Source organism: Acanthisitta chloris, unplaced genomic scaffold (genome assembly GCF_000695815.1).
Source record: "Acanthisitta chloris isolate BGI_N310 unplaced genomic scaffold, ASM69581v1 scaffold1893, whole genome shotgun sequence".
NCBI lineage: Eukaryota > Metazoa > Chordata > Aves > Passeriformes > Acanthisittidae > Acanthisitta > Acanthisitta chloris.
Window position 1 is genome coordinate 1 of NW_008665210.1, and position 12,686 is coordinate 12,686.

The 12,686-nt window shown below is 40.0% G+C and overlaps 1 protein-coding gene across 2 annotated transcripts; it reads left to right on the forward strand.

Moving 5' to 3' along the window:
* The first annotated feature begins 61 nt into the window (after positions 1–61).
* MDM2 (MDM2 proto-oncogene, E3 ubiquitin protein ligase) lies at positions 62–12,372 on the forward strand. Of its 2 annotated transcripts, none has more exons than XM_009071618.1 (10): positions 62–133; positions 2,938–3,012; positions 3,358–3,491; positions 3,650–3,699; positions 4,910–4,977; positions 5,132–5,225; positions 7,749–7,909; positions 8,864–9,019; positions 10,397–10,474; positions 11,328–12,372. In XM_009071618.1, the coding sequence occupies exons 1-10, from the start codon at positions 65–67 to the stop codon at positions 11,895–11,897; spliced, it is 1,455 nt and encodes a 484-aa protein (XP_009069866.1). In that variant the 5' UTR covers positions 62–64; the 3' UTR covers positions 11,898–12,372. The 2 variants fall into 2 exon arrangements, with proteins under 2 accessions (XP_009069866.1, XP_009069867.1); XM_009071619.1 differs by having other exon boundaries at positions 65–133; positions 7,752–7,909.
* Positions 12,373–12,686: the final 314 nt, after the last annotated feature.

A 12,686-nucleotide genomic window follows, 5' to 3' on the forward strand; every position in this document is an offset into this window, starting at 1 on the left:
GCGGCCCCGCCGGGCCGAGCCGCGTTCCGCCTTGTGAGCTGCTTCTCCCCTTCTTTGCAGGCAAATGTGCAATAGCAAGATGTCCTCCCTCGCGGATGCCTCCCCTGTGACCGCTTCAGAGCAGGAGGCGCTGGTCAGTAACTCTGTTGGACGCGCGAGGGTTTTCGTGCTTTTTGCTGTGCTTTTACCGGCGAATTCAGAGGGGTCGCTTTGCTCAGCGAGCGGTGTTTGGAGAGAAGCCAGGAAATGCGGTGAAGGTGCTCTCTCTTTGATGCTGCTGTTGTGAAGCTGGTGTTTTCTCAGTCGTAGCTGAGAGTTGAGGGTGATGGTTTAGGTCTGTGCTATGTTTCCTGGAGACCTTTGGCGGGTTTTGCTTTATTTTTATAAAAAAGAAATCTTATGATCCGATTTGATTGTGGTATTTCATGGTGGAAGTTGTTAACAGATCATAACTAAAGACTTGTGGAAAATCTCCGTTGTGCAATGCATAGTTTGTGAAATAATCTTGCCGTTACAACTGAAGGTTTTCGACTTTATCCTCCTGTTGGAATTCATAAGCAAGTTGTAAGATGAGTCTTAATTTCTGTTTATGGCTCCCCATGAGACAGTGATAGTTCTGCCCTGGTTTTGTGCATAGGTTTTCCTGAGGGTGGAAGCCTCTTGCACCTGAGATACGATTTAGAAACGTCATGTGTGTTGTGGTACTGGATTACCTTGTGTAGAAGGGTAAAGCTTAAAAGCATAGATTGATTGCAGAACTTCGAAAAAGCAAAGTAGCAGAACAGCAGACTGCTCAAAGTTGATTTTTTTTGTCTGTTCTTTTTCCTAAATCATTATATTGTGATGCTGCCATCTGCTCTCAGATCTGTGAGGCAGAACTTCAGACACGGAAGGGTCAGGGAGGGAGGGCTTAGATGCAGATTCAGAGATCTGAAACTGCCTTCCTGTGCTTAGCTGTCAGTAGTACTTTAATAAGTCGTTGCTTCCTTTATGAAACTGTAATATGTGCTGCATGTTCTAAATCATTCAGCACTTAGGAAGGGGTGAATAAGTCATCTAACGTTGTCCACAGGCTTGGTAATTGTTTTCATTATGTGTAATCTTTGCAACTAATCTCTTGTTAATGCACTAAAACTTAACTTTGGTTTCAGCAGATATTTGAAGTCGAATGTAGGGAAGTTCCCCTGCGCTGCCCTTCCTTAAGCATTTATTCCATATCTCATGATACTTTATTCAAACTTCCTTATATATTTTTTCCCCTTTACTTTCTATGTATTTTTTATTTTGTTTTGTTTTATGGAATATGCCAGGCTATATATAATGCATAACATTAGCCTGTTCTTGGACCGGTTCTGCCGTTGCTGAAGTGGTGACACTGGCTATACTGCCCTGGGAGCCATCAGTGGCTCCACCGGCGTTTGCTTTGCTGCTGTGGCAGCTCCTGCAGCTTGTTCTCATCTGCTTCACTGGCACTGCACAGCTGTGTGCCATGAATGGGATCAGGATGCTGCTGCAGCCAGGGGAAAAAAAAAAAAAACCAAGAAAAAGGTTTATGTAGGGGGAAGTGATAATTTTTGTTTAACTTTTCCCTCCTGTACCGCAGACGTTGTCATAGTCCAGTTGCAGCTAAAACTGCTGGCACAGTGTGTGAGTGGGAGGCCGTTGCAGGGGTGGAGTGAGTGAAGTATGATGGAAAGGACAGAGTGTGCTTGTCCCAGCTAAGAAAAGTCTTCAGAGGTAAAGCAGCCCAGATGGCAAATGCAAAACCGAAACCTCAGAAACTGTCATAGGAGGAGACTAAGGGGTGGACCAGTGTTTAGCTTTGCATTCCACTCTAGACCTGACGGTCACAAAGGTCCCTTTGCCTTCTGCCCTCCACTTTGGGAGTCAGTGTAATGACTGTAGGAGTGAAGCAGAATTCCTCGGGACTCGCCCCTGTAGTCACAGCTGATAAACAAATCCAGTTCCTCAAATTAAGGAATCTGCACTTCCCTATGTGTCCACGTTTAACCCCAGCCGGCAGCTAAGTGGCACAGAGCCGCTGGCTCCCCCCCTCACTCCCCCAGCAGGGTGGGGAGAAGAATTGGAAAAAAAGTTAAAACCTGTGCGTTAAGAACAGTTTAATAATTGAACTAAAGTATAATACTGAAGAAAAGGGAGAGGAATAAACTGAAGAAAAACAAGTGATGCACAGCACGGCTGCTTACCACCCACTGGCTGAGGCTGAGCCAGTGCCTGGGCAGAGATCTCCGCCTCCTGCCTAGCTCGCCCAGTTTATACACTGGGCGTGACTTTCTCAACCTACCGAATATCCCTTTGGCCAGCTGTCCTGGCCATGCTCCCTCCCAGCTTCTTGTGCACCTCCTTCTTGGCAGAACATGGGACACGGAAGAGTCCTTGATTTAGTGTAGCTACTTAGCAACAACAGAAACATCAGTGTGTTGTCAACATTATTCTAGTAAATCTAAAACCACAGCATTGTACCAGCCTCTACGAAGAAAATTAACTATCTCAGCTGAAACCAGGAGACAGTGAAAACCTAGGGTTTGAGCTAAGCTGTACAATGGATGAGAAGTTTAGTGTGATTGCCCAGGGACGTGGTAGCTGCCCCGACCCTGGCAGTGATCAAGGCCAGGCTGGATGAGGCCTTGAGCAACCTGATCTAGTGAGCAGGTGTTCCTGCCCATGGCAGGGGGCGTTGGGACTAGATGATCTGTAAGGTCCATTCCAGCCCTTAAATTCCAGGATTCTATGATTTGCTTAGTGTTACTTTCTTTCAAGTTCTAATGGTAAAATGAAAAACTTGGATGTGAATAGGTGTTAATGTAGTTGTGTGTTTGTATAACAGATAAATACAAAAGGAGGAATGCAGCCTGTATAAATCATGTTTTTTTGGTGAATAATTGGTGCATACTGTTTTTCTACTTCCTCACACAGGTTAAACCAAAGCCGCTGTTGTTGAAGTTGTTAAAGTTAGCTGGTGCAGAAAAGGACACTTTTACTATGAAGGAGGTAAGAACTTTTAATCACTAAAGGTAGATTACAGTGAGTACAGACAGGTTGTTCTTTTTGGCTGAATGGAGGGCAGTGTAGTTCACAGCTTATCTAGAACATAAGGAGACAAGATATTCTGTTCATTTTAAAAAAAATTTTTGCAAGTTTCTCAAAACCTGAACAAAAGAATCTGGTGGTCACTGTTCTTGTGGAATGATAGATGGAAATCTGTCAGCTCAGAGGGAGCTTCAGGCACTCAAAATGAAAAGAGCAAATCTCAATGTATTTGATGTGTTTTTTTTGTCTTAAACTTGAAACAACAGCCTGGGTGTTTAATGTCTGCGTATTTAATTTATTTTACAGGTAATATTCTATCTTGGACAGTATATTATGTCTAAACAATTATATGATGAAAAACAGCAACATATTGTACACTGTGCAAATGATCTCCTGGGGGATTTATTTGGAGTAACAAGCTTTTCAGTAAAAGAACACAGGTAAAATGGGATTCTTTTCTGAGAGTCTGGTTGGGATGTAATGAAGAACATAATGCGTATGGCCTTTTTTAACTCTTTGCATCTTCAGGGGTGGTAAGCTCTCTTTTATGGTTACATGTAGCTAACTTGCAACATCTCTTTCTTTATCCCCATTTAAGGAGGCTATATTCCATGATTTCCAGAAATCTGATAGCAATCAATCAGCAAGGTAAGCTAGTCTGGGAGGACCTTTTGCTTTGGGAAACAGTAGTAGGGGAAATATAACTTGCATAATACATCTTGTGATCTCTCCATTATTAGCCATTTGGCTTTACCCACTACTGCCCAGAGCAATCACAAATAGTGAATCAAAGCAAGTGCTGTTTCTTCTGGGGGAGAAAAAAAGTCTGAACAGCAATTAGGTAATTCTGTTGGACTAGAACCAGAGCAAACACAACCAGAGGTGAACAAAAAGAGTACTACATTGAAAACTTAGTCATTTGCTTGTATTTGATACAAATAAAGCCCTCAACAACATAAAAGCTGTAATGTGAAAAACTAGCTTCTCGAACTTGGGCCAGCAGTGAAGTCAGGACAAATGCTTTTCATTTTTCTGTCAGTGTTTTGTTTTACTTTTCAAATCTGAATGTGGAGTACATTTAGAATTGGTCACCTTCAGCTATGCTGAGTCCTCTTTGAAGAGGTCTGCATACTTTAAAAAAGTAGCTTTGTGGTAACTTTGTGGATCACCACTCCTTGAGTGGCAATTGTTGTATACAGTCATCTGTCCTGCAGTATAAAAATGCTCAATATAGCTGTAATTTTTGCCTAATAAAAGGAGTGAACCAGAAGTTAAACAATTGAAGCCATTTTGTAAATTGTTTTCTAAATCCATATGAAGACACCCTTTGTTTCTGATTCTTCCTAAAAGCAAGTGTTCAGCTGCTAAAGATGGGAAACATGCTCTCTTTATTATTCCTATTGTAACACTTAAATATTGAAATAGCGTCTCAAATTTTTTATCTTGAAGGAGCCCTTTATAATTCCAGGTTTATCTGTAGTAAGCATATATCATTAGCAAAGCTATTTTTTCTTGTATTTAATGTCTTTTTAGTTCAGTGTTCCCGTAAGATGATAGCTAGTAAGATGCACTTTGGAGAAGTATATAATGTTTCCTGCCTATATTGTTCTGTGCCTGCAGAACCCCAGTCTCCATTTGAAGGCCTTTACAATAAAATTCTGAACTACTTTGTGGCTGAGATTTCTTCTTGCTCCCCATATTCCCACTTCAGTAATGTTACAGAGAAGGTGCTGCACACCTGAAAAACAAAGGAGCAGGGTGGCTTTTTCCCATTGATACAAAATGTGTGGATTTTAAGTTCTACTTAGAAATTTGACTTTTTTGCTATGTGGCATTATGGGGTTTGGTTTGATTTCAGACTCTACACTTGGTGACACACCTGAGGATGATGCCAGATTTCAGCTTGAAGAAGAAAATGTTCTTAAGGTGATAATTTTATTTTAATAAATGTTCTGAGTTGTAAAGTCTATTTAGTTTTGCATGATAGTGCAAAATAGTCAATGGTTTAGATGTACGTAGTTGATTCTAGGCTTTTACCTCATATTCATGCTCAGGCTTATCAAGCATTTCTGTTAATCAGGAGTCGATGCAAGAGTCAGAAGAGAAGCAAACTTCATCAAACGTGGCTTCCCGACCAACTACATCTTCTAAGAGGAGGACACACAGTGAATCTGGTATGTGCAGGTTTATGATGCAGAGCTTTCCATAGCATGGCCACTTAAGGGAAAAAGTACATTCTGTTGCCTTGCTGACTTGAAAGATGCTGACAAATAACTACTATTCATGTTTCTCTGCTTATCTAAACCAAAATCTTCACTCTGAAGGAAATACATGATTCCTTGCATTGCTCCAGTGTCATGATAGTTTGGATCTCCAGAAGCATTAGTAAGATGATGGAATAAATCTTGTTCCAAAAATCTGTTAAACCTGTTCCCATCAGCAGGACTTAATCAGTTGTGTTATTTTCATGATGAGAACACTTTTGTCTATATGATAGAGTGATATAGCCAAATTAATTTCAATTCGCTCTGTAGACAGCCACAAAGTTTTACATTTTATTTGTTCTCTAAACTGGACATTAATTGGATTTCAATTGCTTGCCAATGTCAAAGGTCTGGTAGTAACACAGGATGATTCTGGATATGTTTAGGTACCCGACCATTCATTAAGTACTTGTTAAAACATCTGGTGTTAAAGCATCATAGTTGCCTTCTGCTTGCCTTTACTGTGGTTGCTCAGTAATCGCTGGCAAATACATTTTCAAAATATGAAATGTTTCGTCTGATAATTAGCAAATAACAAGCCAGTCAGCATAAACCTGAGTAAATTCCTCAGTGGAAGTGTTCTACAGTTTTACCTAAATACTATTCTGTGGCATTTCTTAAATTAGTTTGTTCCATCACTTAGTTTTGTGTTATCTCATGACTTGGTGGTTTTAATTACCTGGGCAGTGATAACCTTCTGTCACTGCATAGAACTTCCCTTTCTTCAGTTGTTTGGAAACATTTTTCAGTTCCTTAGCTTTTGAGTAGTACTTCTTGTGTTCATGGTAAGACACTGTTGTGTTAGTCAGTCCAAAAACTGTGCTGCATTGCTGAGTGGTTTGCACTAAATTAAAAGAACGTTTTAATGTTGTAACTAAAACTAGTGAAAGGATGGAAAGTCTCAGTTAAACATCACAACCTGTGATATTTAGGCATGACCCAGAGCACATAAGGCCCTGTGTTGTGCTTACTTATCATAGGTTTGATTATTTGACTCTTGTCTTTGCATCCATTTATTAGTTTGTTACAACCTTAAAAAGTTCTTTTAATATAGTGTTTTTATATACACTTTTTTTCTAATTTATAGGAAATCTTCCTTTTAAACCACTATTCTTGTTAAATTGGGATGGTAATGGCTCCTGTGGAGCCACTTACATAGTGTATAGAAACCTTGTGGTGGTACAGTATCAGTACAGCATGGAGCCATGACAACTAAATGAGGACAACGATGGACAGGAGCAGCCCTTGGGCCTGGGGGCTCCAAATTTGGTGGGGCTCTCAGGGCGAAAAAAGAACAGAGAGGGGCTGAGCCAAGAAGCACCAAGGGAAAGTAAGAGAAGTCTCAAAGTATGTACAAGTGTTTCGTTCTCTTTTCTTTTACCATGAAAGATTCAAGACTTGAAGACTCGTGGATTGTCAGGGTGTGTTTTGCAAGGCAAGAGAGAAGCTGGGCGATAGTGGGTGGGTGCAGAAGGCTCATACTGAGGTCTGCTGAGCCAAGTTGCCAGGCATCTTGGGGGTTTTCACTCCACTGGACTTGCAGACTGACTGCAACACCTTTTTTAATTAATTGTTTCTTACCAAGCACTATAAAAGTCAGTGGAGATGAATTTTGGGTTACCTACTCCTAAAATGCTGTTCCCCTACTCCTTATGCTGCTGTAGGTGATTGTTTCAAAACATGATGCACTTAAAAAGCATTGTCTTTTTGCCTTCAAACCAAGCACGCTTAATAATCACAGCTTAGAATAATCGAGTTCAATTTTTACATAGTATGTCTTGAAGATTTTCTTGTTAGTTTGTGGTGAAAGCCATAAAGGTTTGTTACAAAAATCTTGCTGAGTAAATGCTATTTATATATAGTGTAACTATTCACTGATAAATTTGTTGAGGTGTCTGAAACTTGAACCTGAACTCATGTTGCTTGGCAGGAGGTCCTTTGTATGCCTGTGACCTGCGAGCTAGTTGCTCTGTCTCCCTGCAGATTCTGAGATGGACTCAGAAGCCCTGTGAAAGTGGCTTTCTGTCTACTGACTGTAGAGGGATGGAGGGCAGTTAAGTTCCTAACTGTATTTCTTAAAATTGAGAGGAGTTTAACCTGTCATGTGTGGAGTAAAAATGCTTCCAAATTTGCAGTTATTTTATTTCCTGCATGGGGAGACTGCCATTCACAAGCTGTACTGATGGGTCAAGTGAGGAAAGCCAGTCCCTGAAATACTGGTTTCAGGAATGTTTCACACTTTACATGTTTATCAGTGTTATTGTGTCTTTACAATAAATTTTGGTGCCTTTACTTTTTCCCTGAATACTGAATTATTTTATTTTATTGGATTTCTTTATAAGTAAATTATATTTTAAGCTTCTGTTAAGAATATTCAAAACTGAACATTGCATAGATGTTTTTGGAGTAATAAAACTTCTTGAATATGTCCAGAAGAAAATTCTTCAGATGATCTGCATAGTGACAGAAGAAAGCGACACAAGTCAGACAGCATTTCGTTGACATTTGATGAAAGTCTCTCATGGTGTGTAGTCAGTGGTCTGTGCCATGAAAGAAGCAATAGCAGTGATTCAACAGATTCTCTTTCCATTCCTGTAAGTCAAAATATGTATTTTTGTGGTACAAATTTTGCAGATACAAGTGCAAATAGACTTCTGAAAACATCATGTTCTTAATTAAAAGCAGCAGTGCCTTCAGAGGTGCCTGAGGAAAGAAACGAGGCTGTGGGTGGAGTGGGAACTTTCACAGATCTGCTGACAAAGCTGAACTGAATTATTTGTAAATATTAACTTTGAATATTTTTTAAAGAGCAAAATCCTCATTGCTGGGCACAGCATTGACCACGTGTCGGATAGAATTTGTGTTTTAAAATAAGTATTTCTTAGCGTGTTAAGAAAAGCAGTTCCAGATGTTCCATAATTCAGAATAAGCTGGTCCTTGCGATACAGCGTCAGTAGCTGTACCCAGTGGTGTGTGCTGATGATACCCTGTTTTCATTTTCCAAGCCTCTACTGTGTTGTTTTTGGCAAGCACCAAGGCACGTCAGTTGTGGTTAGAGTAAGTCATGAAGAGCTAAACCAGCAGTATTCCTAGTCACATACTGCATTCTGAATTGACAGAACTAATGCTGTGTCTCCAGTCTTCCTATTTTATCGTTGCTTAGCAACGGTCTCAGAGGTTAAGAGTTGATGAGAATAGAGAGTTTTAATGACATGCCACCAAATGACAGCATCTTCTTGAAATTGTTCTTTGACTTTTTAGGAGAGCCTTCGTAAATAGTAACTGCAGTCTTCAAGCTAGCTGTATGCTGACTGCAACCTCTTATTACAGGGCCAACCAAAGATTTTCAGATTTAGCTTTATTTTTACCTACCTCTAATTTATTTGTCTCATAAAAGATGTTCTGTCTAACAGCAACTGGTCTTAATTCTTTTATAGCTAGCTAAACTCAATAGTACAGTTTTATCCTAGGAGTAATGGTTATGTATATGGACTGGTGAGGTTGAATGTGTACGTACTTATTTTTTTGGTTTGTGTTTTTTTTCTCAGGATCTTGACGCTAGTTCATTAAGCGAAAATTCCGATTGGTTTGACCACAGTTCGGTTTCAGACCAGTTCAGTGTAGAGTTTGAAGTCGAGTCTATTTATTCAGAAGATTATAGCCATAATGAAGAAGGGCAGGAGCTCACAGATGAAGATGATGAGGTACGTGTGTGTTTTGCTTGGGTTTTTTTTTTGACCCTGGGTGTGTCAGGGGGGCTGAGGGAAAAGGAATGCAACAGGAATACTTCATTATGAGATTCCAACAAGAACTCTATAGGTTTATTTTAGAGCTGCATGTGCTATGTCACAATCTGCACCCAGTTGTTCATTAAATCACATTACATGCCTGTGCAGTTGGGTCACTGTTACCCACCAGCTAGTCACTGAAACGGTGCTGAGGCTTTCTGCAGGCTCTGAAACAGGCAGTTTAGCAAAGTCTGTGTGTTTACCTTCACTCACTAGCTGTGGAGTCAGTGGCAGCATGTGTACTTTAAGTCGTCGTGCATTTTTAATTATAGAAGTATGTGTTGAGCTTTGACATCACTAAATACCGAATGAAAACTTTCCTAGTAACTCTTTACAAAGGGATATTTTTCAGCCATTTGCCTCTATAAATATAAACGTATCATAGAGATGCTGAAACACAATTTTAGAAATTTTCATTAGGAGGCAAGAGGACAGTAAAGTAATGATTACTCATTTTCAAGACAATGTCAAGAATGAAGTGAGAGTTTATTTGGTGGGGTTTTTTTTCTGGGTTAATTTTCTGTTGCTTTAGAGAGATCAGTCATCTTATGGCCAGACTGGTAAGTACCAGAGGCAGAATTCACCAGGGACATACATGATTGTGGTACGTGAGAGGCTGAATGGGCACTTAAACTACAGCCTAGTGTGCATCAGTACAGTATCTCAGAGCTGCACGCTGAGATAAGATGGTAATTTGGAGGAAGAAAGGATTGATGTGTGCCCCTGCTCCCAACAGTAGTTTTGAGAATTGCAGAACATTGCTGACATTGGAAGGGGCCTCTGGAGGTCATTTTATCCACCCACCCAGTCTGACTCAGGCAGAGCTGATTGCCCAGGTCCATTGCCAGATGTCTTTTGAGTATCTCCAAGGATGGAGGCTTCTCAGATGCTCAGGCCAACCTGTGCCAGTGCTCAGTCACCCTCGTAGTAAAAAGTGTCTCCTGATGTTCGGAAGGAGCCTCCTGTGTTTTAATTTGCGCCAGGTGCCTCTTGATTTGTCACTGGATACCGCTGGAAAGAGCCTGGCTCCATCTTCTTTGTGCCCTCCTTTCAAGTATTTACACACATTGATAAAGCACCCCTTGCCCCAAGTCTTTTCCAGGCTGAATGGTCTCAGCTCTTTCAGCCTTTCCTTATGTGAGAGACCTCCTCTAATCTGTTGATAATCTGAGTGGCCCATCACTGGGGACTCTGCAGTAGCTCCCTGTCTGAAAATCTATCAGATTAAAAATATTTGGGGTTTTTAATTGAATGCCAAAACCAAGTAACATTTTTTTAAAAAATTTAAACCAGGTTTATCAGCTGACTATTTACCAGGATGAAGATAGTGATGCTGATTCATTTGATGAAGATCCAGAGATTTCTCTAGCTGTGAGTAAAAACTTGAGTGAAGTACCATAAATTGGGTGAACTGACAGAGTATAGATGAAATCTATTGCTACCAGTGATTTTTTTAAAAGAATTGAATTTACTTTTTCTGCTGTAATAATAATTTAAAATTGGTCTTCTAAGTTTTTGATGTTACTGCTGTTACTCAGGACTCAAAAAGTGCTTTGAATTGTCTAAATAAGTTTTGGGTTTGTTTTTTGGTGTGATTCCCCCTATGACTGGTATTATTCCTAAGAAGGGGCTTTCTCTGTAAAAGTGAAGTGTATTTTTAACTAGAGAGTGGCTTGTTTCAGTGTAGTGTATGGAGTAACCTCTGAGATGGTGATGCAGAATTTCTGGGGTTTTTTTCTCCCTTTTTTTTTCCTTCTTTTTTGCGCTGGCTCCTGTGTTCTGTCCTTCGCTGTGTCAGAGTGCCCTCACTCGGCCGTTTTGCGCACCAGCAGCTTAGCAGGGGAATTGTTCCTTCGGTCCCAAATAGTTCCCATTTCAGAAAGTAAGGGGAAGGTGACCGTTTTATCAGGAGAGGTTCTCTGAAGACTTTTGTTGTCTAGCTTCTCCACTCTTGCGGAAGAAATAATAATTCATTATTCTACTTTTTGTTCTGTTCACAAATCTTCTGCAGAAAGAAAAAAAATCAAAGGGTTCTTTTAAAATAAGAACCATTTTAATATAGAACTGTAAAATAGGGCCAAACACTGAATGAAATTTTGAAATTATAAGTCAATAGCCGAACATAATCAGTATTTTGGCAATAATAAATCGGTTTTAATCTTTGAATACTTCAGTTGTAAGAGTTCTAAGTAGCTTAAGCTGTTCAACTTTTAATTCACTAAAGGATTATTGGAAGTGTCCTGAATGTAGCAAAATGAATCCTCCTCTTCCACGACATTGCCACCGGTGCTGGGCCCTACGTGAGGATTGGCTTCCAGATGAAAAGAGTGAGAAACTGGAAAAGAGCAAATCAGAAGGTTCCTTCCCTGCAGAGGCTGAAGAAGGTTTTGATGTTCCTGACTGCAAGAAAACAAAAATGATTGAAGATAAAGAACCAGCTGTGGATGAGAGTGAGGAAAAAGCAGTACAAATTTCTGAGTCCCAGGAAAGTGAAGAGTATTCCCAGCCATCAACATCAGGCAGTATGTTTTGTGGCAGTCAGGAGGACTATAAGGAACCTGAGAAGAGAGAAATGCAAGACAAAGATGAAAGCATGGAATCCAGTCTTCCCATTACCAGCATAGAGCCCTGTGTCATATGTCAGAGCAGACCTAAAAATGGCTGCATAGTACATGGCAAAACAGGACACCTCATGTCATGTTTTACTTGTGCAAAAAAGCTTAAGAAGAGGAACAAACCGTGTCCAGTGTGCAGGCAGCCCATACAAATGATTGTACTAACTTATTTTAGTTAGATGGATGTTGACTGGAAAGCAGCAAAAGAAACTTCATGAACTGGTTAAGAGAGTAAGAAACTATTTTTGTATGCTTATTGGAAAATTAATATTTTGGGTCTCTACTTTCGGTATGAAAAGTAGTTGCTTACATAAATGCACTGGAGTTGTTAAGAAGTTGGTGTAATACTCATAAATCAGCTTGAAGATTTTAAATCCCTCTTAGTATAAATAATCTAGTCCTGTAAACCACCTGCCTCTCCAGGTGTTAAATGTTCCATACAAGTTGGTGACATTTGTTTTTTTGAATTAAATACACATATTAAAAACCCAAATTCAATGATTGAGAGGAGAGACATGTTGAAGTGTTCATTGATGTGAATTCCTCCTCTTCAGAAGGTAGAAGATTCTCCAGGTTCCAGTGTTTGTTGCCTGGTAAAGACACCAAGCTCAATCAGACCCCTCTGAATAAGCCAATAAAATAAATAAATGGAATCCTGTCTTAAATTCCTCCAAGTTTTTGGAGGTGGATGGTGGTGGAGATCTTACCAGGAAGTGGGGAAATATGTGATAAAAAATAATTTAAGGCTTTGGAAATAGAAAAGTGTATTGTGTATCTTTTATTTTTACAGTGTGTATTTTAAACGTCAGTGCTCTATCCCCTTGGAGAAGTCATTGATCCAAGCTCAGTTGTACAGTTCTCTCTTAAACATCCTGAGAAATTTCAAACCGTGGGTTTGGTGGTCTGCACTATCCTGATAATGATTGTTATGAATTCAGCAGCATGAGACAAGGCATGAACAGGCAAGA